The sequence below is a fragment of the Tursiops truncatus genome, chromosome 10 (assembly GCF_011762595.2).
Source record: "Tursiops truncatus isolate mTurTru1 chromosome 10, mTurTru1.mat.Y, whole genome shotgun sequence".
NCBI lineage: Eukaryota > Metazoa > Chordata > Mammalia > Artiodactyla > Delphinidae > Tursiops > Tursiops truncatus.
The window spans coordinates 5,086,346-5,111,722 of NC_047043.1; the positions used below are offsets into that span (position 1 = coordinate 5,086,346).

The 25,377-nt window shown below is 47.0% G+C and overlaps 1 protein-coding gene and 1 long non-coding RNA gene across 2 annotated transcripts in view; one reads left to right on the forward strand and one right to left on the reverse strand.

Annotated features, from left to right (window-relative positions):
• Nucleotides 1-15,301, forward strand: LOC109551523 (uncharacterized). The gene is made up of 4 exons (XR_012334312.1): nt 1-11,896; nt 12,014-12,179; nt 12,825-12,947; nt 13,181-15,301. It is a non-coding gene; the product is annotated as an uncharacterized lncRNA (long non-coding RNA).
• Nucleotides 13,636-25,377, reverse strand: part of SSR1 (signal sequence receptor subunit 1) — a 21,370-nt gene continuing 9,628 nt past the window's right edge. Inside the window, exons 5-8 of the mRNA XM_019945028.3 lie at nt 25,140-25,216; nt 24,309-24,387; nt 21,947-22,040; nt 13,636-16,167 (exon numbers count right to left, since the gene is read on the reverse strand). Coding sequence (XP_019800587.1) covers nt 16,100-16,167; nt 21,947-22,040; nt 24,309-24,387; nt 25,140-25,216 — 318 coding nt within the window. The 3' untranslated portion in view covers nt 13,636-16,099. The remainder of the gene's footprint in view (nt 16,168-21,946; nt 22,041-24,308; nt 24,388-25,139; nt 25,217-25,377) is intronic.

The window sequence follows — 25,377 nt, forward strand, 5'->3', positions numbered from 1 at the left end:
CACCTGTCTCTTCCTCCCTGTGCCCACCGTCGCTCGGGCCCACACACCCGATGGGACACCCCCCAGTTGGGCACTTGCTTGGTTCTTTTTATATGGTGGAATGTATTTGTCCTTTTTCCCCATTTCTTTTGTTTAGCTGAGCTGTGTCTCCTCAGCTAGACTGGAGGATGCGTGGGGCAGTTATCCTGTGTCCCCTCCAAACCTCAACCCGGCGCCTGCACGTTGGGGTGTGCGTTTTGCAGATGGGGACAGAACCCCGGGTGGGCAGGCCCTGCAGCCATGTTGTCTGGGACACAGTTTTGGGTCTCATCTGTCAAGCAGGTCAGCGCCAGGACTGGGGCTTCTGCCCGGGCCACGTGGACATGCGAGTTCTCAGTGAATGAGTCCACCCACTGGCGGGGGGGCAGGGGGCATATGCTGTGGCTCCGACCTTCGCAGGTGCTGCATGTGGCAGGCCGGGCTTCTCCCTGGGCGGCTCATTACGGTCACCTGGGGACTGTCATCTGGCGATGGGGCCTCACCTGAGGCCCATTAAACGGTCTCTGGGGGTGGGGCTCCACGCGGAGTTTTTAAAGCTCCCCGGAGCTTCCTACTGTGCTGAAGGCTGGACCTGCCCAGCCTAGGGTGTCCTGAGGGCGACACAGGGACAGCTGATGGGATTCGGAGCCAGACAGACCTGGGTTCAAATCCCAGCCCCACGGTGACTCGGCTTCTCTGGATTTGATGTCTTTATCTCCAGAATGGGTGTTAAGTGCCCATTTCCCAAAGCATCGGGTACCTACAGAGCTTCAAGTGCATAGAAGCCGCCTAAAGTAATAGTCCCCAGGCCTCCCTGAGACCTGAGGCCTTCACTGAGTAGACCTTCAGCTTCTGTACCAGGGACATGTGGGGAGAGGGAGGCCCTTCGAGGGTGCCGTGACCGGGGCGGTGGCAGCCGTAGTCACACGGAGCTGGGGACGGAAAAGCCTTCCTCCTCCTTCTAATTATAGAGGAAAGGCTTCATAGTCTCCCGGACATGACCTCTGTGAGTGCTTCCACACGCTACGCAAAATTGTCATCCGTCATCTATTCGTTTGGAGACTTTCCATTTTCTGAAAGGCAGCGGGGACCCTGAGTCGGGGAGGGGGCATCGCAGCTGGGACTGCTGCTGCCAAGCCTGCGCCGCGTCCCTCCCTCCGACAGTGGCTCCCCACCCGAGCGCTGGCCTGGCGGGGCCTGGGCTCCTCTGCGGTCCGTGAGGAGCCATCGAGGGAGGCGGGAGACGCCAGAGGCCCAGGGCGTGGGTGAGGGGCGCTCGCTGATGAGGGTCCTGGTTTGCCTTTGGAGTCCCAGGGGTGCTGGGCAAGGCCTTCTGCATTGTCACACTGCAGGGTTGGCGTCGGCTGGGAAGCTCTGGACCCAGGGTTTAATTTTGTGTTGATACTAGAGTTAGAGGCTCACCAAAAAGCTGCTTAGAAATCTAAAAATTTCTGCCAATGCTACATGTTTATCTGAAGATAAAGCTAATTGGACCACAAGGAAAGGAAGGGCAGCTTCAACTTGAGAGATGGTACTTAGACAATCAAAGCCCTTAACCATGTATATGATCAGGGTCATAGCTAAGGAAATGCTGCCTGTTATGGGCTGAATTGTGTCCCCCCCAGCGCCTCGGAATGTGACCGTATTTGGAGAGGGGCCTTTCAAAGGGTGATTAAGTTAGGGTGGCCCTAATCTGATCTGACTGGTCTTCTTATAAGAAGGGGAAGTTTGGACCCAGACACCAGGGATGTGTGTGCACGGTCCGTGTGAGGACACGGGGAGAAGATGCCCATCTATGCGCCAAGGAGGGGGAGGCCTCGGGAGGAACCAACCCTGCCGACGCCTGGATCTCAGACCTCCAGCCTGCCCGGCTGGGGCCCCTGGGCAGCGTGGCTCGGGTGCCTCACTTTCAGATCCGGGGGCACCAGGCATTTCGTGATTGTATTGAGCGCCGTGCTCCTGGGCCTGAGACCTGGGATGGGTGTGGAGAGAAGGCAGGTGCATCTGGTCATATCTGAGTGCCCCAAGGATCACGACTGTCTGCTCCCCAGAGCCTCAGAAGAGCCATGGGGCTTCCTTCGCTCTGGCTGGAATCTTCCAAACCTGTGTCCCAGCTGCAGCCTCACCCACCGGGGAGCTAATCAGCAAAGCAAACACCTAGACTCCAGGGCGGAGGCGCAGTGTGGGAGAGAGTTAGCAGCCTCTCAGGGGGGCCGACGTGCTCTGAAGTGTCTCTTGGCTCGGGAATGACCCCGATGCACCCACCCCCTGAAAAGTACTGCCTGGCCCCCTGTCACCCCCTCCCCTCAGCGAGTCTCAAACTTTGAATCCACCTGTAGAGTTTGTTTGAAAATGCAGATCCCTGGGCCAAGCTCCCCGAGACTCTGCTGTAGGTCTGGGGGATGTTCCAGGTGATTCCACACGTGAGGTTTACGGGCCACCCCTGAGATGCGCTTCCTCCGTGCGAGTGTGTCTCTGCACGTCCCCCCGCTCTGCTATTGCAGGCTCAGCTCAGAGCATCTCCCCCGACAGTCCCACGCCTCTCGTGCCCCCCTCCCAGCCCGCCCCCGGCCCGGCATGCTCTTGCCGCACAGTTACGGCCTGGCTGGTGCAAAGACAGGAACCAGGGACGGTCCTGTGCATCCCTGACCCCCGGGGCCTGGCACTCAGCAAGAGGCGGATGCTTGTCGGTAGCCTTTCAGTTCAATTTATTTCCATCCAATTCGATTCAGTGCAGTTCAACTCAGTTCACGTCAGCATAAGAGCCTGTTGTGAGCCCAACACACAGACGCGGGCCTCCGCTTGGGGGAAGGGCCCCGTCACCTGGGCGCGTGCCCACACGAAGCATCACTCATCTCAGCACCAAGCCCTCCCCGCCCGGCTCGTCTCTGAACATCCCCTAAGTCGACACCGGCGGCCGCTAAGGTGTGTGTTCCAGCCACCACATCACGGGCTGGCATCCTGCCCAGGTCACCGTCCCCGTGACGGGGAAGCGCAGGCCAAACGGAGGACCCGGCGGCGTGGGTCCCCGGGTTCACGCGTCCTCGCCGGTGGGGACGGTGGCCCATCCTCCCGCGGGCAGAGGACGACACCGCACAGCAGCTGCTCCGCAGAGGCCGCTGAGCCCTGCCACACAGCCAGCCCGGCGGTGGCTCCTCCGCAGATCCCGCCGAGGGGCCAGCGCCGTCCCAGCCTTCACGAGGGGCAGAGCGGTGCAGGAGGGGGGCCGGCGTCTTTCTGCTGCAAGCAGCCTCGGTGGCGGGGCCCCGCCCGCGTGGCGAGGGGGTGGCAGCGCTGCGGGGGGGCTGGTGACATCAGTGCACCTCCCCCTTCCTGCGTCTGAAACAGCAAAGGGAGACGGTCAGCTCCTGGGCGGCCTCCCTGCGGGGTCGGGGGCGCAGGGAGGCCGGGGCGAATGACAAAAGCCCCAGAGAATCCCCTTCCTCCCACCCCGCCCCCCATGAAGAAACAAATGGAGAAGTCTCGGATTGGGGTCCAGTTTCTAAAATTAGTCTATTCTGCGACTCCCAGAAGAAATCTGTATTGGGATTTAGTCAGACTTTCATGCTCTGAGTGAGAATCCGGCATGAAGCGAAGCCCGAAGCGTAGCCATGCTCCAGGCGTAAAGCAGAAACGCACCCAGGCTCGTGCGGAGAGATTTGAGGGGCTCTGCTCTGGAACTAGAGCGGCTCCCAGAGAGTCTCCCTCATTCTTCCGTTCACTCAGCGGACCTTTGTGGAGCACCGCTCTGTGCCAGGTCTGGACTGGGAGCCCGAGGGAGGGCAGGGCGGCCGGTGCCCGGGGCGTGATGGGCCAGGCCGCTGACCTAGCCCCGGTGCCGGGAAGCTTTCCTCGAGGAGGAGGGGCCGGGAAAGCACGCAGGGCCCCACCTTTGCCCGCGGTCCGAACCCACGTCCCAGGGATGGACAGGAAGGGCCGGGAGCCCTGCCGCGTGGCTCCTAACAAAGGGCGTGACCTGAGCCCAGTCACGAGGACGCAGCACACAAGGCCCGGCCGCGGACACGTGGAGCTACCGGCCCGCACTGCCTCAAGGCGCCCATGTCCTGAAAGGCCGAGGGAGGAATCGTCCAGACCCAAGGGGACCACGGACACGTGACAAGTGCACGGAACGCGTGAACCCGGACGGGCTCCCAAGGCAGGAGGACGGGCCGGGGGCGGTGCTGGGTCAGGTGCTGAGCGCTGGCCGTGGCCTGTGGCTTGGCAGTCACTGCAGCAGTGTGGCTCGTCCCCCGGTCAGAGAGCGTGCTGTGTGTCTGTAGCGAAAGTCAGCAGTTGAGGATCTGGGTGAAGGCGGAGGGTGTGGGGAATTCCTTTGCAGTGTTTCGCAGCTTCTCTCCAAGTTCCAAACTATGAAAGTTAAAGGCTGCTCCCAGACTCGGTGCCGGACGGGCAGGTGAGGGCAGGGCACCGGCGCCCCCGTGTAGGCGGAGGGCAGGCGTGCGAGGCTGGGGGCGGGGACGGACCGAGCAGCTCAGCAGGGGCGGTGCGGGCTTGGGTTCAGAGACGCGCAACAGAGGTTTGGGTCGGGCTCCTGCAGGCCGCGGGAGGGACCGGGCCATCGCCGAGGGTCCCGGTGGCGCCTCGTGGCCGGGGTTCGGGGGACTGGACCAGCGGTGGCACCGCAGGCACGGCCACCACGTGGGCGCCGCGTGTGTCCCCTGCTCACCGACCGTGGGGAGCCCACCCACTGGGGACCAGGGCCGGGGCAGGGCCGCGTCCCACCACCATTTTCAGTTGGCCTCAGGCATCCAACACGAGAGGAGACAACGGCGGGGGGGCAGTGAAGCAGCCCCATTTCTGTACAAGGACAGGGGGGCCACTCAGGTCCAGGCTGACACCACTGGCTGTGGCGCGTGCGCTGTCCTGCCACAAGCTAGTCCAGGGCTTCCCGAGGGCAAGCAGGGCAGGCCGGCGCACCGCTCTGCAGCCAGCAGGACCATCAAGCGAGACCCAGACTCTCCTGGCGACTGTTTTGCAGTGCAGTTGTGGGAGCACCGGTGGCGGGTATTAAAATGCAGATTCCTGGGCACCGGCCCGGAGCGGAAATCGGCAGCTCTGGCCACGGCGCCCTAAGCAAACCCCCCCTCCTCCACCCCCTATCCTATGGGCAGCAAGGTTGGTGAATGCCGCCTAAGAGCAAGAAATAACTGTTGAAGTGGTTCGTTTGGAGGGCGAAGGAATGGCAATGATTTCATCCTTTATCTCAAGCAATCATTTTGGACCCTTTAATTTCCATTATTCAATAAAATAGGTAAAGATTTAAGTGGGCAGACAATTCCCATCATTTTAATAAAGGCACTGTTTCCTTGGGAAAAAATTAGGTTGAGGTAGTTATTATTATTTTGTACTTGAGCCTGGATAAAAGATTTTTGACAAAGGAAGGAGTGATAGAGGTCTACACACACGCACACATGCGCGCACACACACACACACACACACACACACACGACAGTTGTAAGGGAGAGAAAGCAGATTTTTTAAAGATGATCCGGACACACACACACACACGACAGTTGTAAGGGAGAGAAAGCAGATTTTTTAAAGATGGTCCGGAAGGCAGAACTAGGACACAGACCGCAAGGCAGTCGGTCTGGGCTCCGGCGAGAACTGTCTGCTAGCTGAGCTGTCCACAGATGGCATCGGCCACCCGGCCAGGTGGCCAGAAAGCCGGCCTAGATGACTCTGGGTTCTTTCCAGCTCGAATATTATATGAGGCTCTATTAAGTACAGGAAAAATATCAGGACCACACCTTTTAAACAGAATTTCACAGTTCTAGGGAAAAAAAGTTGATAATGATGGTATTCAGTTGGCTGACAAATGAACATTGTTTATGGAATGAGGAAAAAATACATTCCTAGTAGTGGAAATTAGGTTACTCTGGGCCAGGCACTGGGGTCAGCTTTCTTTTCACGTGCAGTATCTTTAACAAACCCAGCCAAACACCTGGCGTATAGTGAGGGCTTTACATTCATTGAACGTTAATAACTAATAATTTTAGTTACAATTATCCCCATTTTAGAGAAGAAGAAACAGGTGGGACCAATTAGGTGACTTGTGTAAGATTGCTAAGTGGGTGAGTCTGGATTCAAACAAGGGCTGTTAACCATCATACTCCTGTCCAATGAGAGAAAGTATTTCACGAGTGCATCCGAAGTAAACACGTGTGTGTGTGGACGTGATGCAGGCAGAGCAGACGGGCAGTGGCTTTGTCTGAGACCAAGTTCCTCTTGGGAGACGAGGCTCCAGAGAGCACGTGCTGTGTGTGGCCAGCTCTCCAGGTGACATGATCACTCAGCTGAATCCAAGTCACTTCACTGACGTCTTAGCAAAAGCAGTTATTTTCACTTTAGTCCCACGTTTGGTTTGGGGCGGGGGTGGAGCACAGGATGCCCAGGCCGGTGGGTTGCAGTGTCTGGAGTAGTTGGCTTGCTTTAGGGGAGGACAACTCCTGAGTCTTTCTGGCGATGCCTTGGGAATGAACCGTCATGGCTGTACCACCCGTGTGCAGCAGAGGGCAGCAGAACACACCCGCGCAGACAGGTTTCAGGGGGCCTGGGAGTTAGGGTTCTGCTTGAAAATGTTTCCCTGTCATTTGGAGGATTCTTGCAGAGGAGGAATACTACTGATTTAAAGTTATGATGCAAATAGTGAACTATTCCCTTATAAGAAAATTAGCAACTTTTTTTTTAAGTCTTAATGACACAGCTAGCCTCCGGACTTGGAACTCTCCTTTTGGAGCTGTCACCTCTGATAGCTTATCTCATTGTCTCAACTTGATATAATTTGCCAAGCTTGGATTATACGTTTAACGAAAACTATTTAAGGTTACAAGTTCACTCACGATTTGGGAACTAACTTGATTGTGTGAAGCTCGGCTGTGACACCCCTATTGTTTCACTTCCTTTTTCTGGAACTCACCCATGGGATTTCACTTCCCGGCAACTCCTGGGCACTCGCTTGCCAGTTTCCTTGGCTCTGTTTGGTAAATGCCTCCTGGTGGAGCTGCAGCTCCGGTCCCTCCCTAGAATCCTCACTGCGCACATGAGGCCGGCAAGTCGACCTCCTTTCTCCAGGGTTTTCAGTGAATGGGGACTGGGCGGCCACCGGGAGAACCTCTGTATTACGAGGGAGGCAACAGAATTCTGTGAAAGCTCTGGACACAGACCAGCCTGCGTTCCAGTCTCAGCTTTGCCACTTCACAGTCAACCGCGTCTCAGTACGTCATTGGACTCGTACATTCAGTTTCCTCATCTGCAAAACGGGGGTGTTACCTACTTCACTGCAGGGCTGTGAGGTTAACTCGTATTTATTAAACACCTACCACATGCCAGGTACCATTCCAAGACTTGGGGACCCAGTAACTGGAAATTCTTGCTGTCCCGAAGCTTAAGCTTCGAAAAGGGGGTGACGGGCAGCGGAAGGGCCAGGGAGCGGGGAGGGACGAGGCCGACGCCCAGGGTGGTGCGAGGCATCGGGAGGCAGGCGCCCTTGACGACGGAAGGCTGCGGGGGGCGCCGATGCAGGGAGCGTCTGGGCAGAGGGAGTCACTGCCACGGCGGGGGGTGGGGCCGTGTGGGCACCAGGGCTGGGAGGACCGGCAGTGCCGAGCACAGGCTGACACAGGCCCAGATGGAGGTGCAGGTGGTTTATTAATGTGAAGGCGTAACAGATGAGAAGCAAACCTGGGTGCCGTCCAAGGAAACATCTTTTGAGGATTTTCTACCAATCTGTCTTGATTTTCTCTGAGTATGTAAAGCGACAGAAACATCTTAAGTTTTCGAATGGGCTCACTTTCTTGCTGGGCTACAGCCAAGCTGCCCACAGCCATCGCAATTATTATACTCATCGTAGGAGGCTCAAATAAATTTAACACTTATATTTATTTCTTCCATTCTAAAATATAAGCACATTACAAACACTTTGAAAAGGAAAAAAAAATCCACCACTCTACCACAAAAGCTGCTCTAGCATTTTGTGTATTTCTTTATAGACTCTGGACGAATCTGAAATTTACTGAATACTGAGTGTTTCAAGCATATTGTAGAGAAGAAATTAAAATGCTCGTTCTCACTGCCCTAATATTTTTTGATTCATTTCCTTTCAGCAGAGAAGACTAAAAATATTACAAAGACTAAAAGGCCAGAGTATGCACAGCTTCTAATCCAAAGTTCCTGTTTCTATGAAGAACACATTAGTTCAGCTCTGCCACTTACAACAAAATCATGAAAAGAAGGACATGTTCGGTACTGACTCAGTGATAGATGAAGTTAAACCAAAGAGGCATCTCTGCCTACTTAAAAACGTTTAAACGGTCAGAGTATGCAGTCTCTAATTACTGGGAACCGAAACTTAATATGCGCACACGTGTGTGTGTGTGTGTGTCGGGGGGGGGGGTGTCTTATGACCATCATTTGAAAAGTCTAAAGAGCTCACAGCCAAACAGCACTTGTAAAGCTCATCTTAAATCTTCTTCATTCGAAGACAAAACTTGTTACTTGAAATGTCTAAATTTTGTAGGTTGAAAATATGTAAAGCTTTTCACAAATTCCAGAGGGAAATTAAGATCAAGATCGTAGCTTCCTTTCTTTGCTTAATATTTTAGATGCACTTTGTGCTTCGCAAAGACGAAGACCTAGCAGTAAAACGCACTGGTACTTTACAAATCATTTTGTATTGAACGCAAATCCTTTCGAGATCAGCCTTAATTAGGGATATGCAAATAAAGAGATGCGTTTAGGGGCTTCCCTGGTGGCGCAGTGGTTAGGAATCCGCCTGCCAATGCGGGGACACGGGTTTGAGCCCTGGTTCAGGAAGATCCCACGTGCCGTGGAGCAGCTAAGCCCGTGCGCCACAGCTACTGAGCCTGCGCTCTAGAGCCCGTGCACCTAGAGCCGGTGCTCCAAGACGAGAGAGGCCACCGCAGTGAGAGGCCCGCACACAGCAATGAAGAGTAGCCGCCGCTCACCGCAACTAAAAAGAAAGCCCACGCACAGCAACGAAGACCCAACGCAGCCAAAAATAAATTAATTTTTTTAAAAAAAAGATGCGTTTGAAGACGAGTTTAGGCAGTAGGTTGGACCAATGGAAATAACCAAGAAAAAAGGGTGTTCTTGGGTTTACCAAACTGGAAAAACTGTGATTTCCAGATAACTCACTGAGCAGGAACTTTTCTCAAATGTTTCATTAACTAGTCAGTCCTAAAGGTGGCCAGATAACTTTCTCACAGTCACCAGATAAAACCCACACTGCAGAAGAACGTTTTGTCATAAACAGCCTGACTAAAATACACTGCCCGCTAGAATTAAAATAGCAAACACCCAAGACCTCTTGCAGTGCAGTAGGAAATGTAAAAAGAAGGGAGTCTTTTGAACCAGCGGTATTTTTGCCTATACTGAATAGATTCGGACTTCTTTAAAGTTCTTAAGTTGTTAAGATTTTGAAATGGAGAGAACTGAAATCTAATTTAATTCATAGCAGAGGTGAATTAGTAAGAATGTATTAAATACTTACGGGCAAATCAATGTACCTGGTGGGCCTCTTGAAGATTTAATGTTGGATAAACAGGAGTCATGTTACTGAAGAAGGACAAGAAGTCAGACTGAGAGATTCATGGAGGAAATAAACGTATCTGTGCCTTGTCGGTTTGGGGTTACAGTAAAACATTTAAGTGAAAGTGAATCACGGGCAGTTAGAAGGGCAGGGGGAATCCAAGGGCCGGCGTCCAGGAGCTAGACGCACAGGTCAAGGCCGGGGAGCGGACATGCACAGGCTGGCGAGGAGGGAACGGAGATCCCAGGAGAGGCCTTTGGGGCAGAAGCTGGGTTGAAAAGCAGTTAGAAGACTGAAGGCCCAGTGAAGGGGAAGCCCGAAGCCCAGGAGGACCGGAACCGGAACAGCCAGAGGGGCAAGAGGACACGCCGGACTCTGGACGGAAAGGTCTCCGCCCAGGGGCACGGGAGGACAGAAGCCGGGACGAGGGGACGGAGGCCACGCCGGGAGTCTCCCGAGGAGCTGCAGACTGGACTTGGTGCCAGGAACGGAGGCGCCCCGGGCAGCGGGCGCAGGAAAGCCCTCGAGGCACAGACACGGCGGGGCGGCCACAACCTCTCGCCGCTGGTCCCTGAAAGGAGAGTCTTCAGGCGCCACCAGGTGTGCTGTCCGGGAGGAATGCGACGAAGGCAGGTCCCCCACTGGAGCCACCCTCGCGCCACCGTGCGCCCTGCAGCTTCAGGACGGCAGCCTCAGCTGCTCCGGGTCAAGCTTCCACTCCGTGGGGACAGAGGCCACCCCTCGCAGGGGCACATTTTAAAAACGTAGCGGTGCTTTAACTGTGAGACGGTCACTCGGTCGTGAACAGGATGAGAAAGTCACGCAAGACCGGAAAGTACTGCAACTCTGACACTCAAGTGCCCGGCGCCGCAGGGGCCGCAAGCCTGCTGCCCGCTCTCCGGGGCGCCGAGGACCCCGCCCCGCGGGCGATGGCGGCGCGTACTCGGGAGACTGGAGCCGGCGGCCGGGCGTTCCCGTATACGCTTGACAGGTACCCTGACTTCCACCGAAGGAACCTACCTCAGAGAGGAACTACCAAGCAAATCCTACGTGGCGCGACCAGAACCCGGTAAGGTACCTTGTGCGTCCCCCGCGGCGCAGCGCATCTGCGGGATCCGGGCCGGAGCCGGCGGGCCGGGCGGATGAACAAGGCGTGCGAAGCGGAGGCGCGGCGCCCTGACGCGCATCTGCTCCCCGAGCGCCGCTGCCCACTGGCACGTCCTCACGCTCCTCCGTAACGTGCTTTTAGAGCTCGAGCACCTGTTTGACAAATGTGATTCGGATGCATGATCGGACCAATGGGTTTCTGAAAACACGTCAAGACCGATTATCTTGGGGTGGCTCTGGCTCAGTCTGAGGCTGTAAGAAATTCTGAGAGGCGTTTCACAAATGTTTTTTGAACGGCGGGCGATGGCATCACTGGGACGTGTGCAGCCTCCCCAGGTGTTCGGGAGCTGCGTGTGCAGGCTCTGACGCCCGGGCAGCCCCGTGACGCTGGCTCGTTAGTAGACCCGTTATTAGAGCTGCCCCCTTACATGTCCATCTTACGGCGTTTACTTCTTCATTAAAGACGAATACTGTTTCACTCTTCTATTCGGTCGAGTTTAACCATCACTCCACAACGAAGCCCAAAAGGCACTACCCGCACCTGCTTTGCGCGCTTCACAGGCCGCTCCTGCGACACGGCGTTTGTGGCATCGCTCACCCACGTGCCAGGCCGTGTCCTCGGCACCTGGTAACCCCGGGGGTCAGGCACCCCAGGCTGAAGCCCAGTGCCTCCAACTCAGAAGAGGGAGCTGGGATTTGAACCCAAGCAGACCGACACGAGTCCATTCGACACCTCAGTCCTATTTCTTTTTGCTAATAAGTAAACTAGATTTAAGGAGAAAAATCACTTAACGTTGTATTAGGCAAAGGTACGAATCAAACTGGGACTTCCAGGTATTTCTCAATGTAAAAAACACCCCGAGACGCCAGAGATGAGCTGCCTTCTCACCGTCACCACTGGTTCCCGGCCAGGGCCGACTTCATCCTGATCCCCAGGCCGGCACACCACACACGACCCCAGCTCTCTCTGTTCAACCTCACAGAACTGCCAACAGTAGATACTGGGTTATCAGGAGTCCAGTCCTCTGGAAGACGGCCAGTAAACACTGGCCCACGTTTTCTTGTCTTCTTCAAACCCTTGTGTTAGGTTCCCACGTGAGGGCTGTGAACTAGAAGCCGGGGACAAAAGGCCAGCAAGACAAAGATCACGGCCCAGCAGACAGGCCAACGAGACGGGATGAGGTGATCAATCGTTCACAGGTACCGTAACAGAAACCTACGTGAGGGGCAGCAGGGGATCAAGAAGGGCCCAGCCAAATCATCTCTGGCTGTGATTTCTGAACTTTAAATAAGGGCTGTCCTTCCTGTGTTCTCCAGGTGATGCTAGGTTTCCTTTTCAATGCTCCACTGTGCCCTACTGAGGGAGGGAAACCGCTGTCTGAACAGGAAGACTCGACAGATACCTAACCCGCTTCCCAGCTCCATCCCCCTGTGTGTGTAGCCCAAGAACAGGGAGCTCATCACTCTCACCTCTAACACGAAGGTGAGTCCTTCAGTCCTTGAAAATTCAATCAAAACTAGAAAAGCCACCTTGAAGAAAATGTTTTTAACCATGATTTTGAAATAACCATGAGGTTTTTTGAACTTGCTAGTTGCTGGATTCTAGAAAACCAAGTATTTGTTTAAGCTGCCCGAATGCCTGGTTTTATAAAGTCTCCATCTTAAACCTGGTGGAGGGAAGAGAATGTTTAAGATCCAGAGTAAGACGGGTCTGAATCCAGTCAGTACGAAACCTCGCACAAGCTTCTTAAACTCAGAGGTTTCGGGTTTTCCCACGTGTATAAAATGAACAGTATCACCTTCTTTCAGTGGGTTGTTGTGAAGGTTTATGAGATGATAAATGGAAAGGCCCAATGGAACACATTACAGGGCTGATGTTTAATAAATGAGTTCCTTTCCTACTGCCTTACAAAAAATTAAAAAGCAGCTAAATGGTACCCAAACCCTGATCATATTCCTTTATGATTCCAAAATCTCAAAGAAAAAAAACTCTAAAACTTCAGGTTATATAATTAACTACTATATAAGTCCAGCCTTTTGTGGACATGAAAAAGGAGTAAGAGTCCTGAAGAAATTATTGAGATGTTCAGTCCCCAAGTTTTGTTCTTCCCTCCTTTTCTCTTCTAAGGATGATGACCTTACACAGATGAGCCTGACAACAGAACCTACATTGCATTCACTTGAATAACCAGGGTCTTGTTTATGTATCGGGTTGCTCTTCACTAAGCTGGAGATACTAGTTCAAAGAAAAGTAAGATTTTATTTAATAAAATTAGAGCAAATTTATTCATTTTACAGCTTATAAATGATGCCATCCAAAACTGTGGTAAATTACTTCAAGTGTATCTGGAAATGTCTTCAAATGCAACGGTGTAATTTATCAAAATCCTGCAGAAATGATATGTACTGCCAAGTTCATTGGTTAAAAAACAAATTACGTTATTTAAATGCTCTATAGCCAAAAAGATTTTCCTTCATCCCAAGGGTATGGATATCATCGTGCCACGAAAGATGACTGCTATAGAAGGGCCTCACATACTGTGGCATTTGTGTGCTCCTGTGCCTCCAAAATAGCACCAGTCATTAAGGAGAGGCTTCAACATCACACCACCACCGTCTGCTTCTTCCCAATAGAGCCAAAACACACTTGCAGGCTCATGAACTGCAAATACACCTTCAGGTCAGTGGCTTTTTAAATTTTTTTTTTTTTAAGATCTAAATTTGCCTTTTCCTCCTATCAAAGTCACTATTTTCTGAAGCTTATTTAAAATGAAAAAACTTCACTAGAGTCAAGCCAATGATCCTTTCCTTCTGATTTCTGTTTTCCTCAGGCTTCTACCTTGGAGGTACCATTTCCCTCTTCAAGGGGGCAGGAACAGTCTTACAAGTCACTTACTACGTAAGACCATGGAATGAATGATACAGCTGCACAACCAAGGTGAGATCCATGCTTTATGAACACACTATTCTCACACGTCCCAGTGACAGGTTTAATACACAAGATTCTCAGTTCATTTTACAGACTCTGGAACCAAGTTGTTCAGAAGATGAATTCTGAAACCATAGTTGGTGTAGCAAATTAACATATCAAAACAAATAAAAACTTCAAATATTTACATTTAAAAAAGACATTTAAAAAACAGGCTACTTATTAAGTAAGTGTGCTTGAACAAACCATGTGTGGAATTGAATTCCATTCATTATGGAGTTAGTTTCTGTTAAACACCGACACTACAGAGACACCTGGCATCTGAGGACTCAAGAATTTAGTGTTCCCAATCTGTGCTAAAAAATAAACATGACAGATAATTTCCGTGCGCTAATTGGAACCTCAGGTAGGAAGGTCTAGTGCAGGTAAGGCAGATTACTCAGGAGTCAGAAGGCCTGGCACTTGTAACTCAGCGTGGCTTTCCCATTGCCTAAGTATCACCAGGAATTCAATAAAATGCTCTGCAGAGGTCATTTAAATTTTTTGATTACACCTTACTTCATTATGTCCTAGTAATTTCACAAATTTGGACATTCACAAAAATGTTTTGAAATATATCAATATTCCTTGAGAAGGTGGAGGGTCTCCTATATTACATCAAATAAAAACCATGCAGTTTCTTAGAGCTCACAGAGCTTTCCAAAATAAACTACTGATCATACAGCCCAATTAAAAACTCAAAACACTTTATATTACAGGTATAGAAAGCTTCTTTAGCTTAGCATTGCCAATATAGTTAATTTGACACCTTAGCCCTACTTGCAAAGCGGTTAACAGCTTTACAGTGACTTTTTTTTTTTTTTTTGCGGTACGTGGGCCTCTCACTGGTGTGGCCTCTCCTGCTGCGGAGCGCAGGCTCCGGACGCGCAGGCTCAGCGGTCACGGCTCACGGGCCCAGCCGCTCCGCGGCATGTGGGATCCTTCCGGACCGGGGCACGAACCTGTGTCCCCTGCATCGGCAGGCGGACTCTCAACCACTGTGCCACCAGGAAAGCACTACAGTAACTTGTTTTTATTGTCATTGTCTTTGGCTCAGATGAGGACTTAAGCAACTTGGAAAGGTTTTTCACTTGTGTTGCTTCATTGTTTTTTGTGTGGGAGTGGGTGCAGGTGGGGATTATAGCAAAGAGGGATCAGTTCATTATAATGAAGACAGATCAGGAATTACACAGCTACTAAAATTTCATTTACCATTCCCTTACAAAATGTATGTGGGAGAATATGACTTGAAGACAGAGGGCGAAGCCTTGGATGTGTGCGTACTGTTTTACTCTGCTGCTTATCCAGCCTGACAGTAACGCCAAACTTAATTTACTACCTAGGGCAAGGGCAACTAAGAGGGATTTTATGAAGCCCAATTAATTTTGGTTCTGATATCTTAAGTGCTTAAAAATTTGGAGTTCTTCAGATTAACTTGAAAAAAAAATCAACAACCAAAATACCCCAAAGATTAGATAAAAAACAATCGGTTAACAACTGTTAACCATTAAAAGTTATCCAACGCTTTAACAGGTTTAGGATTAGTTGGAAGTTTGCTTAGTCTGTAGACCAAGGCAACTCTTCTAAAGCAAGATGCTTCTATTAAGGAGAGAAAAATGCTCTCTTAAAAAAACAAACAGAGTGGTCTAAAAATCCCAGAGCTTTATCTCTTGGGTCAGAAATAGAACAGTGGACAACTCAGTTTCCACACGTTACCTTTTTTCTTATAAAAAAAAGAGAGTGAAGTTGGTTTTATACATCAAAACCATTGGTTTTATATATCAAAACCAGAATTTTCATGTTTCACAATTTTGGTGCTAGAGATCCCCAAATTCCTTGACCTTATTTGGGAAGGTTTCGGAAGGTGCGCATTACAGTAAACAGCAGCAAAATACCAAACAGTTCTACGGCTAAAAAGCAGCTGGCCGGCTCGCGCCTTTAGAACACTAGCTGTAGAACAGCGACAACATGCAGATTTGCGCCATCAAGCGGGACTTGCGCTTTTCTAAAGGAGAAACATTGTTTTCTTTAAAAACAGTCCAGGGCAGGACGTCTGCAGTCATACCGGGCAAATGCTGAGTTTTGGGGGGAAATGCCAGAAAATGTCCAAAAGGAAGAGACAATAGCATTATAGTTAGTATTCTAAAGGCATGCTTCAGACAGTTCAACAGTGATTCTGGTAAGACCAACTGCTCACATACATACACACACACTCACACAGATTTTAATGGTTTTAAAAAAACCAAATTTGTTACTTTAGAAAAATAAATGCAGTGCATTTTCAGCAATGTTACCGCCACAGACTCTGATTGCTCAGTCCACACATAAGTAGTAGTTGCCTTCTGTGGTGATATGGCTTCTCTGCACTAATTCCCATCAGGCGGAAAAACATTAGGGCGGGTTAAGTAAAGACCGAATTGTTGCACAAAGAACATTTACTCATCAGATCCCACCGATCTCTTCTGTGCCCGTTTCCGGGGCAGCCTTCTGGGTGAAGCTTTATCTGGAAGAAAAGAGAAGGTTCTGATTTGCCTGGCTGTCATGTATGTGTTCAATTCAAAAGCATTTTCCTTCAACTTTACCATTAAGAAAACGACACACATGCAAGAAGACCATCTAATAATAAATGCCTCTTACCTAGCATAGGTTTTTTCACTAACCTTTTAAAATAATCCTTTAAGAGGTAACTCAAAATGAAACTCTACATACTTGTAAGCTGCTAAGTAAATCTTAGAAGTTCTCATCACACTCAAAAATATTTTTGGTAACTCTGTATGGTGACAGATGATGACTTACCATGGTGACCACTCTCCAATGTGTACAAGTTATCTATCATTATGTTGTATACCTGGAACTAATGTGTCATTCATTATATGTCAATTAAATCTTTTTGCAATTAGGGTGGGAAAAGATCTAATCTTGATCACTGTGATGTTGAAGCTACCATACAAAATCTTCCTGAATTCTACAGCTCAGCATGTTTATACGTGATACATGCATAAGTAAACTCTTTACAAATAGCATAAAAATTTTATATTGGTTACAAATTAAATTAAAGACTTAATATTTATAAAGGCAGCGAGCGCCACGTAGTTTGCATAATTTTTGGTAATTTCATAAATTTACCTGAAATGAGCAGCAGGTTAAAAGAAATTATACAGTACATCAATATTAAAAGCATCCTACACACATAAGCAGTATCTTTTTACTTTTTTCTCTTATATTAGAGTCTTAGTGTGGTCTATTAAGCAAAAAATAAACTGGTGGTGAGTTTCTTCCACGTCTATCCAGTAAGGAGTCATCTAGAAGTTTCTTTAAAAAAAAGTGAAAGACTGTCTTCTCTCTGACCATTGTCTTTTTCATATTTTCTAGGAGCACCTAACCTATTAGGAATGTAAGTTCCTTGCGGAATAAGTTACACATTACAATTACTTTTCCAGCTTAAAATACACAGTAAATGTTTACAAAGAATATTTAGAAGCTAAAAATTCTGTTTTAAAAACTGCTTAAGAATAATGACTGTACTATCACGTGAGAGCTGGCCTCAGCGCTTTATTAAGTAGGTTGGTAATGATGTGTTTTGGGGGCTCCAGTGCCTAAAGCTGAGCAAAGAAGCACTGTTCTGACAAAGAAAGCCTACAACTTTCATCAAATTTTCAGAAAGGTTCGCCTACGAATTACTGCGTCTTCTACTCCTAAATAATTTTTAAATACAAGCAGCAGCTGAATAATCTTTTTTTTTTTTTTCCAAAAAATGCTTCACAATCTAACAGCCACCTGTGTGGACACAGCTGTTACTATGGATGTGAAATGGTCATTACTGACTCCCAACAATGTCAACCCCCTGCAGCAGGGTTTTAAATACAGGAATACACAAAAAAGAGCCTCGGAGAACCTGCAAAGCCTGTTCGTCCAACACACATGGATTTCACTCCATCAGGAAGACAGCCGATCCAATTTACCTTAACAGTGAGTCTAAAACCTTCCCCTCCCACATGTCTAGCTCATCAGAGTTAAGCAGCAGACAAACGAGACAGACAGACAGCAGCCTAGAGTCATGCAGCTTTGGGGAAAATGGCTCCAAATGCCTCAACAGCCTAGAAAGTGGCATTTCATTTCAGCAAAGAACAACGAAATGTGTATAATGGTGCTCTCAGTCATCAAAGGAAACCACCTCCTTCTGACCCCCCCAAAACCCTAAAAAACTTAAAAAAAAAAAAAAAACAGAAAACCTTAAACATGATGTCTCATATTGAATAAATGGGGCGGATCGGAAAATGCCTCCCTGCCCATTTAAAAAAAGACTAAATTGTAGTAAAATGGTAACTCACTGCAACTTTTTTCATATTAGAAAAGAGAAAGGCAAGATGTTAGCAGAAAGTTAAACTGGTCCCTTTCCACTTTCTCGGACTGCATAATCTAATTTCCTACCTCACCTGTGGGGAAATATTATATAAATAACTTTCAGATGGACTTCTTTTTACTTAATGAGATACATGTCACAGTTTTCTAACAGATCCCTGAGTTAAAGTCCCATTACACAGAAGACTTCATAGTTACAGCTTCTGATGAAGGTTTCCCTATGTACACATATGAAACAGCATTTAGCGAAGATCCTATAATTTTTCTATTAAAATCAGCTAACCTGTCACTTACAGTTAAAAGACCTCAGGGAAGTTGAAGCACCCTACTCTGAAATGCAAAACATACAAGAAAAAACTTCTTAGTAATGGGCTCAAATTGTTTCAAACCACCCTTCTTCCTTTACACTCCGAACGAGACTCATCACCCAACACACGTGATATTCTCTCCTTCAACAAGACTTCCTTTGACTCTAAATATGATCCCCCTTTCCTAACTTTTAAGTTGTCCACATTATTCATTCTAGCACATAATCACATACTATTTCACATATGTGCTTTTCCTCAAGCAGAAATGTAAACTCTGAAAAACAGTAATACATATATTCTTAGCTTCTTTTTAACATACCACTCAGAACCTAGCATAGTGTTATGACACTGTAGGTAATACTTACTGAATGAAAGTACAGTTATACATGATTGGAATTTTGCTCTGTAAGTGTAATAATTCTCAGCTTTTAAGTTCATGAATAACAGGTCAGGGAGAAAGATACTATGAAGCCAATCTTCCAGTCTACACAAGCAATCCTGCTGCACTGTAGAGGCCATGGTCTACACTTCCGCCCAATTCCATTTCCCGCCACACGGAATGCCGGTTGGTGTGGGAAGCCTGTCCTTGCAGAGACCCTCAGCTGTCGCCTAGGCTCTGTGCCAGTGTCTCCGCATCCTGGCCCGCCTGTGCTCCGAACACGCTTCCACACGCTCACTGGGGTTGCACGGGCTCCTCGCACCCAGCACATCACACCCAGCACATCCAGCGCACACCCCTCTCTCCTTGTGCACAGACACTCCTCCTCCTAGAGTCCCTGCTGTTAATGGGACCATCTTCCATCCAGCTGCCCAAACTCAGAGCACCCTGACTCCTCCCTTCCTGCAACTACCAAAATGCCACTGAAACCCCAACCAGCTCCACTTCTGAAATACCTTTCTCTTCCCTTTTATTCCCCTTCACTTCTGCCTTAGCTTAGGCCCTAATGGGTCCTCATATGCTTGGCTGAAATCACCTGGCTGGTACCCCTGGGTCCACTAGCTCCCACCTGTTAGCCAGCCTCCATGAGACTATCACATAATTTTTTTCAAAAAACATGAATTTGTTATTTCTCTGCTTTAAGGTATCCGATGGCTGCCATTTGGCTAGAAGGAAAGTCAGAAGGCTGTAGCAGAGCACATAAAAAAGACTCCCCCTCACAGAACTCAAGAATTGGCCAATGTCAACCCCTTCTGTGAATGATCTCCCTACTCTCCTACCTGGAGAAGGCCCCTCCTGTGCTCTTACTAAAGCACCTACCAGACTGCACTTGCATTTCAACATAGAAAGACAAGTCAATTTATAAACCTGAGAAGAACTTGAACAGCCAATTCACAGGAAAAGAAACAATAAGTAGCCAACAAATATGCATAGAGAAGCCAAACCTCATTCCTAACTGTAACTGCAAATGAGATACCATTTTGTAACATGCTGGCAGATTAAAACATTTTATTATACTTAACACGTGAGAATGATTAGTAAGAGGGGAGGAGAAACGGGCAATATTACACATTACTGAGAATGTAAGTTGGCACCACCTTTCGGGAAGGAAATGGAACACTTTCCATAAAAATTACAATGTGCATAATCTTAGACCTAGCTCTTCTACTTTTAAGAAATTATCCGAGGGACTTCCCTGGTGGTGCAGTGGTTAAGAATCCGCCTGCCAGTGCAGGGGACACGGTTTCCAGCCCTGTTCCAGGAAGATCCCACATGCCACGTAGCAGCTAAGCCCGTGCGCCACAACTACTGAGCCTGCGCTCTAGAGCCCACGAGCCACAACTACTGAAGCCCATGTGCCTAGAGCCTGTGCTCCCCAACAAGAGAAGCCACCGCAATGAGAAGCCCGCGCACCGCAATGAAGAGTAGCCCCCGCTCGCCACAACTAGAGAAAGCCCGCACACAGCAACAAAGACCCAACGCAGCCAAAAATAAATTAATTAATTTTTAAAAAATTATCCCGGGTAGGAGAGTGGGCAAAGTAGGAGTAGGGGGTCAAAACTTATAACTTCTAAGTTATAAGTCACAAGTATTTAATATACAACATGGTGATTATAGTTAACAACACTGTACTGTATATCTGAAAGTTGCTAAGAGAACAGATCTTAAGAGTTCTCATCACAAGAAAAATAAAATTTGTAACTGTGTGGGGTGCTGTTGGCTAGATGATGTGGTAATCGTTTCACATTTTATACAAATATCAAATCATTATGTTGTGCATGCAAAACTAATGTTATATGTCAATTACATCTTAATTTTTTAAATTAGCCCGTAATTTTATATATTAAGAATATTCATTAGAGTATTAATCTTAAGAGCAAAAAACTGGAAATAACAAACATCCTTCAATATAGAGTAGGCTTAATTCTGACACATTTATATAAAAGAATTGTAAAAGAATACTATGTAGTTATTAAAAAGAATAAGGTAAATATATAATTATCAAAAAAAGACATCCAAGGCACAAGAACTCAGGTTGTAGAACTGTGTGTCACATGATGCCATCTGTGTAAACACACACAGACACAACAGACATATGAGCTGGTACACGTATAGAAAACACTAGACTAACACGTAAGTACCAATTATTTATGGAAAATGGGACTCGTGGAGCCAGGAGGTTATCTCTGAACTTTTTTTCTTCCCCTCACCGCCCCAAAAAAAGGACAGGACCTCCTGGTGGCGCAGTGGTTAAGAATGCACCTGCCAATGCAGGGGACACGGGTTTGAGCCCTGGTCCAGGAAGATCCCACATGCCGCAGAGCAAGTAAGCCCCTGGGGCACAACTACTGAAGCCCGTGCGCCTAGAGCCCGTGCTCCACAACAAGAGAAGCCACTGCAATGAGAAGCCCAAGCACCACAACGAAGAGTAGCCCCCGCTCACTGCAACTAGAGAAAGCCCACGTGCAGCAGCTCCCTGCAACTAGAGAAAGCCCACGTGCAGCAACGAAGACCCAATGCAGCCAAAAATAAATAAATAAATAAAAATTTTAAAAGTTGTTTTAAAAAAAGCAATGAAGCCGTACTGCTTTTATGGTAAATGTTTTTAAAAAGTCCAATTACAACTGGAAAAAAAAATCTATATTCTTCTATAAAGATTAATATTTAACCAACTGCATATATAATAAAAACTGAAATATACGTTAGGTAAACTATCAGGCAGTACTGTAGGTTATTCTTTCAAAAAGAGTGGGTAGGTGGCAGTTTTTCTAATAAATATGGTGATAGAAAACCGTTCCCTTATTCAATAAACTTACTGTAAAGTATTCACAAACAACAGCTCCCAACACCACAACAAACACCATTAAAAAGATGAATTGCCTCACCTCTCCTACTCTGCACTGAAGCAACAGGAAAGAAGAGAGACAGGAAAAAGGTTAGGAATATAGAGAATTCACACACTTGTATACAAACTGCAGATGTGGAAGCATTTCTAAATTAAAGCATAAATACAGTGCACAGAATAAAAATGTGATGCATTCATTGCTCATCATATTAGATTCGTACAAGCCATGAAAAGATGAGTGTTGACCAAGCATTTTTTTGCCAAATCTAAGATACTTAATTTCCATTTAAGAGAAAAGCTTCCCAGGCGAGCCTGTAAGCGTACTTACTGATCTGATTCAAAGTTTCCTGAGGAATCCAGCTCATGTCAACATCACTCTGACTCGAGGTACCCGTCTCTACCTTCTGTATGGGTCTCTTGCGCTAAGAGCACATAAAAACATTATTGTAAAGGAGTTCCATTATATTATTTACTATAATATTAAAACCGCCCATCAAGCTACCCACTTAAATATATTAATAAACATGTTCTCTTTTAGTCCTAAAACATATTCCTCAAATATTTTTTTAACGAGACAGGAAAATCATGTCTACACCAATTATAAAGAATAAGGAATAAATCTGCACAATTACTTATTTTCAGTCTCTAACGGCCTTTTCCTCTGCTATAAAGCTTCATATGTTACTATACAATTGGTAGACCAAGTAAGAACTTCTACTTTTACAATGATTTTCATTTGGGGAATCAAATCTTAAAGAATAAAAACTTATTTCCACATTAAACAAAAGTTGGGATAATTACTGAAATGTTGCATGCAGGCAGATCCCTGCATTATTAGCTAAATACACTTAAACAGCTGGCATAAATAAAACAAAACAGAAACACACAATCCCATTTAAGCTAACAACCTCAAACTTTGTTCCTTGAGTATTTGCAGCCAAAATGCTAGAAAGTAAGAAGGTGATTCAATTCCACTGGTCCTATTCTTTAAAAAAACAAAACAAAACAAAAAAACCCACCTAATTATTTACATAAGAAACAGAATATTAATTTTACAGTCCAAAAACTGGACTCTGAATACACAGAGATAACTGAAAAACTGGCTTATACCTAATACATAAACTTACAGCAAAAATGCTGATTATTATGAAAACAAGGTAAAGGAAGTTATGAAAATTAACATTCAAGCACTAAGTATTTTTCTTTTAAAAAGTAAGGATTTATTAATGACATTTACTGCTAATTTTACATAGATTTGATTGCCTGACTTACTGCTTAATAAATAAAGATTAACCAAAATGTCCAGCAATTGTTTAGGGTCTAGTTCACATCAGTGTATTGGACACAAATCACATTATATACTGCGAGGAATAGTATGGGTTATTTTGTTTGGGGGTTGGTTTTTTTTTGGCAGGGTAGGGGAGAAGAGGGACATGAGGATACAGTGGCAGGATTAGCTACCATGTTCAGAGACAGGAAACCATGATTACACCAGGTGCTTCAATGTTGCCACTCTACAACTCTAACACGAAACAGAATTCTGACTTAAATACAGCCAAATTCATTCATTCTTTTTCAAATGAAGACTCATTTAACTGCTAATCAGAAGTCAGCCCTATAGTCAAGAGTATTAAAGCAAATACATAAAGCTGCATTACTTATAGATAAAATACATATCCATGACAGAGTATGATAAACAGAAGAATGAAATTTAATGTCTGAGTTTTAGGAATAAAAAATCTAGACTATAGAGTTACGTAACAGCGAGAAGGTTAAGTATCATCCTGGAGAATGCAGACAAAGGACACCAAGTGCACGTGGCAGCAGAGTCTACACAAATCCAAATCAGACACCCAAGGTCTCCTCTTCAGGCTTTTATTTATTTACTTATTTTTTGCGGTACGCGGGCCTCTCACTGTTGTGGCCTCTCCCGTTGCGGAGCACAGGCTCCGGACGCGCAGGCTCAGCGGCCATGGCTCACGGGCCCAGCCGCTCCACGGCATGTGGGATCCTCCCGGACCGGGGCACGAACCCGCGTCCCCTGCATCGGCAGGCGGACTCTCAACCACTGCGCCACCAGGGAACAGGCTTTTCTTTTTATCGTTGTTATTATTTTTTAAAAATAGGTCTTCACTGGAGTGCAACCGCTTCACAATAGCGTGCTAGTTTCTGCTGCACAACAAAGCGAATCAGCCACATGCCCACACAGCCCCGACCCCCCGGGCCCCCCACCCTCCAGGTCATCGCAAAGCACGGAGCCCATCTCCCTGGGCTATGCTGATGCCTCCCACCAGCCAACCACCCTGCGCTCGGTAGCGTATATATGTCCGTGCTACTCTCACTTCATTCAGGCTTTATTTTAAAAAGGTGCAACAGGGCTCCCCTGGTGGCGCAGTGGTTGAGAGTCCGCCTGCCGATGCAGGGGACACGGTTCGTGCCCCAGTCCAGGAAGATCCCACATGCCGCGGAGCTGCTGGGCCCGTGAGCCATGGCCGCTGAGCCTGCGCGTCCGGAGCCTGTGCTCCGCAACGGGAGAGGCCACAACAGTGAGAGGCCCGCGTACCGCAAAAAAAAAAAAAAAAGGTACTACAAACCCACAGTGAGAGCAAGAAGCCACAAATAACTAGACTGTACTCAGTACTGTAACCATTTTTGAAGTAAGGCTGTAAGAGCTGTTTATCGATATTTACCTTTCTAGATTCTAGGAGTTGATGAAGGCCAACCACCACCAAAAGCCCAAGACCAGCAAGGAACATATACATAAAGATTCTGATATAAAAAGAGAAAATATAAACTGGCTTTAGTTCATAAAAAATACCACAGCTAATTAAAACTATAATTGTGCTTAAACTCCTAAGAGGTATGAGTTAATTACAATAATTCTAACAAAATATAATTTTTTCAAATAATTTGTGGGGAAAAGGAACAAAATATTTTAAATTAAATGTAGATCCAGGTAACAGTTTTATAAATTTACCTTTAACAACAGTCAGTCCCCACCCCCCAAAAAAGGCCTATGATCTACAATGAATTACTCCATAATTTGTTATAGTCAAAGCTCAGCTAAACAGCTGCGTTAGGTGCTGTCTTCCTCAAATATTAGACTTTGCACAATTTTATTGAAAGTTACTTTTAGTGAACTACATAAGTACATAGTGAAAAATGATTCATCATTCGCAAAGGACACATTTTTCAAGATAAAATCTTATGGTTTATGTTTTCAATAGTAATTTTGGAGCCATGCAACTTAGATGAGGCTGATGACCAACTTAAGAGGACGGGGTGGAAAACAATTTGAAGACGGGAAGAACAAAACGCAAACTTTCTAAAACAATTTTTTGTTAGTTTTAACTATCTTTCCTAACTTGGTATTAATAGTTGTAAGAATCATCTAAAGTATGAATTTAAGTAGTCAGGATTCCACCCAATCTACACCTAATCTTTCACCATTAAAAACTACAGTGACGGAAGCAAGCCCTACCTTCTGAGACCAAGACCTACACACTGCGACCTTCACTTACGTTTCTCCATCTAGCCCATCTTCTCTCTCAATAACTGTAACTGTTTGATTGAAGACAGCATCTTGGAAAACATTGCCCTGTTAAAAAAATAAATCACAAAAATCGGAAATGTGTTGAAAGAATGAAAGCTTACAAGATTTCTTAAAACTGTTACCCTACAGATACCCTACAGATACCATACCGCTTTCTCATCACTTAGAACGTCAGTAAGACTCAACAGAGTCGTACGTAAGTGCAC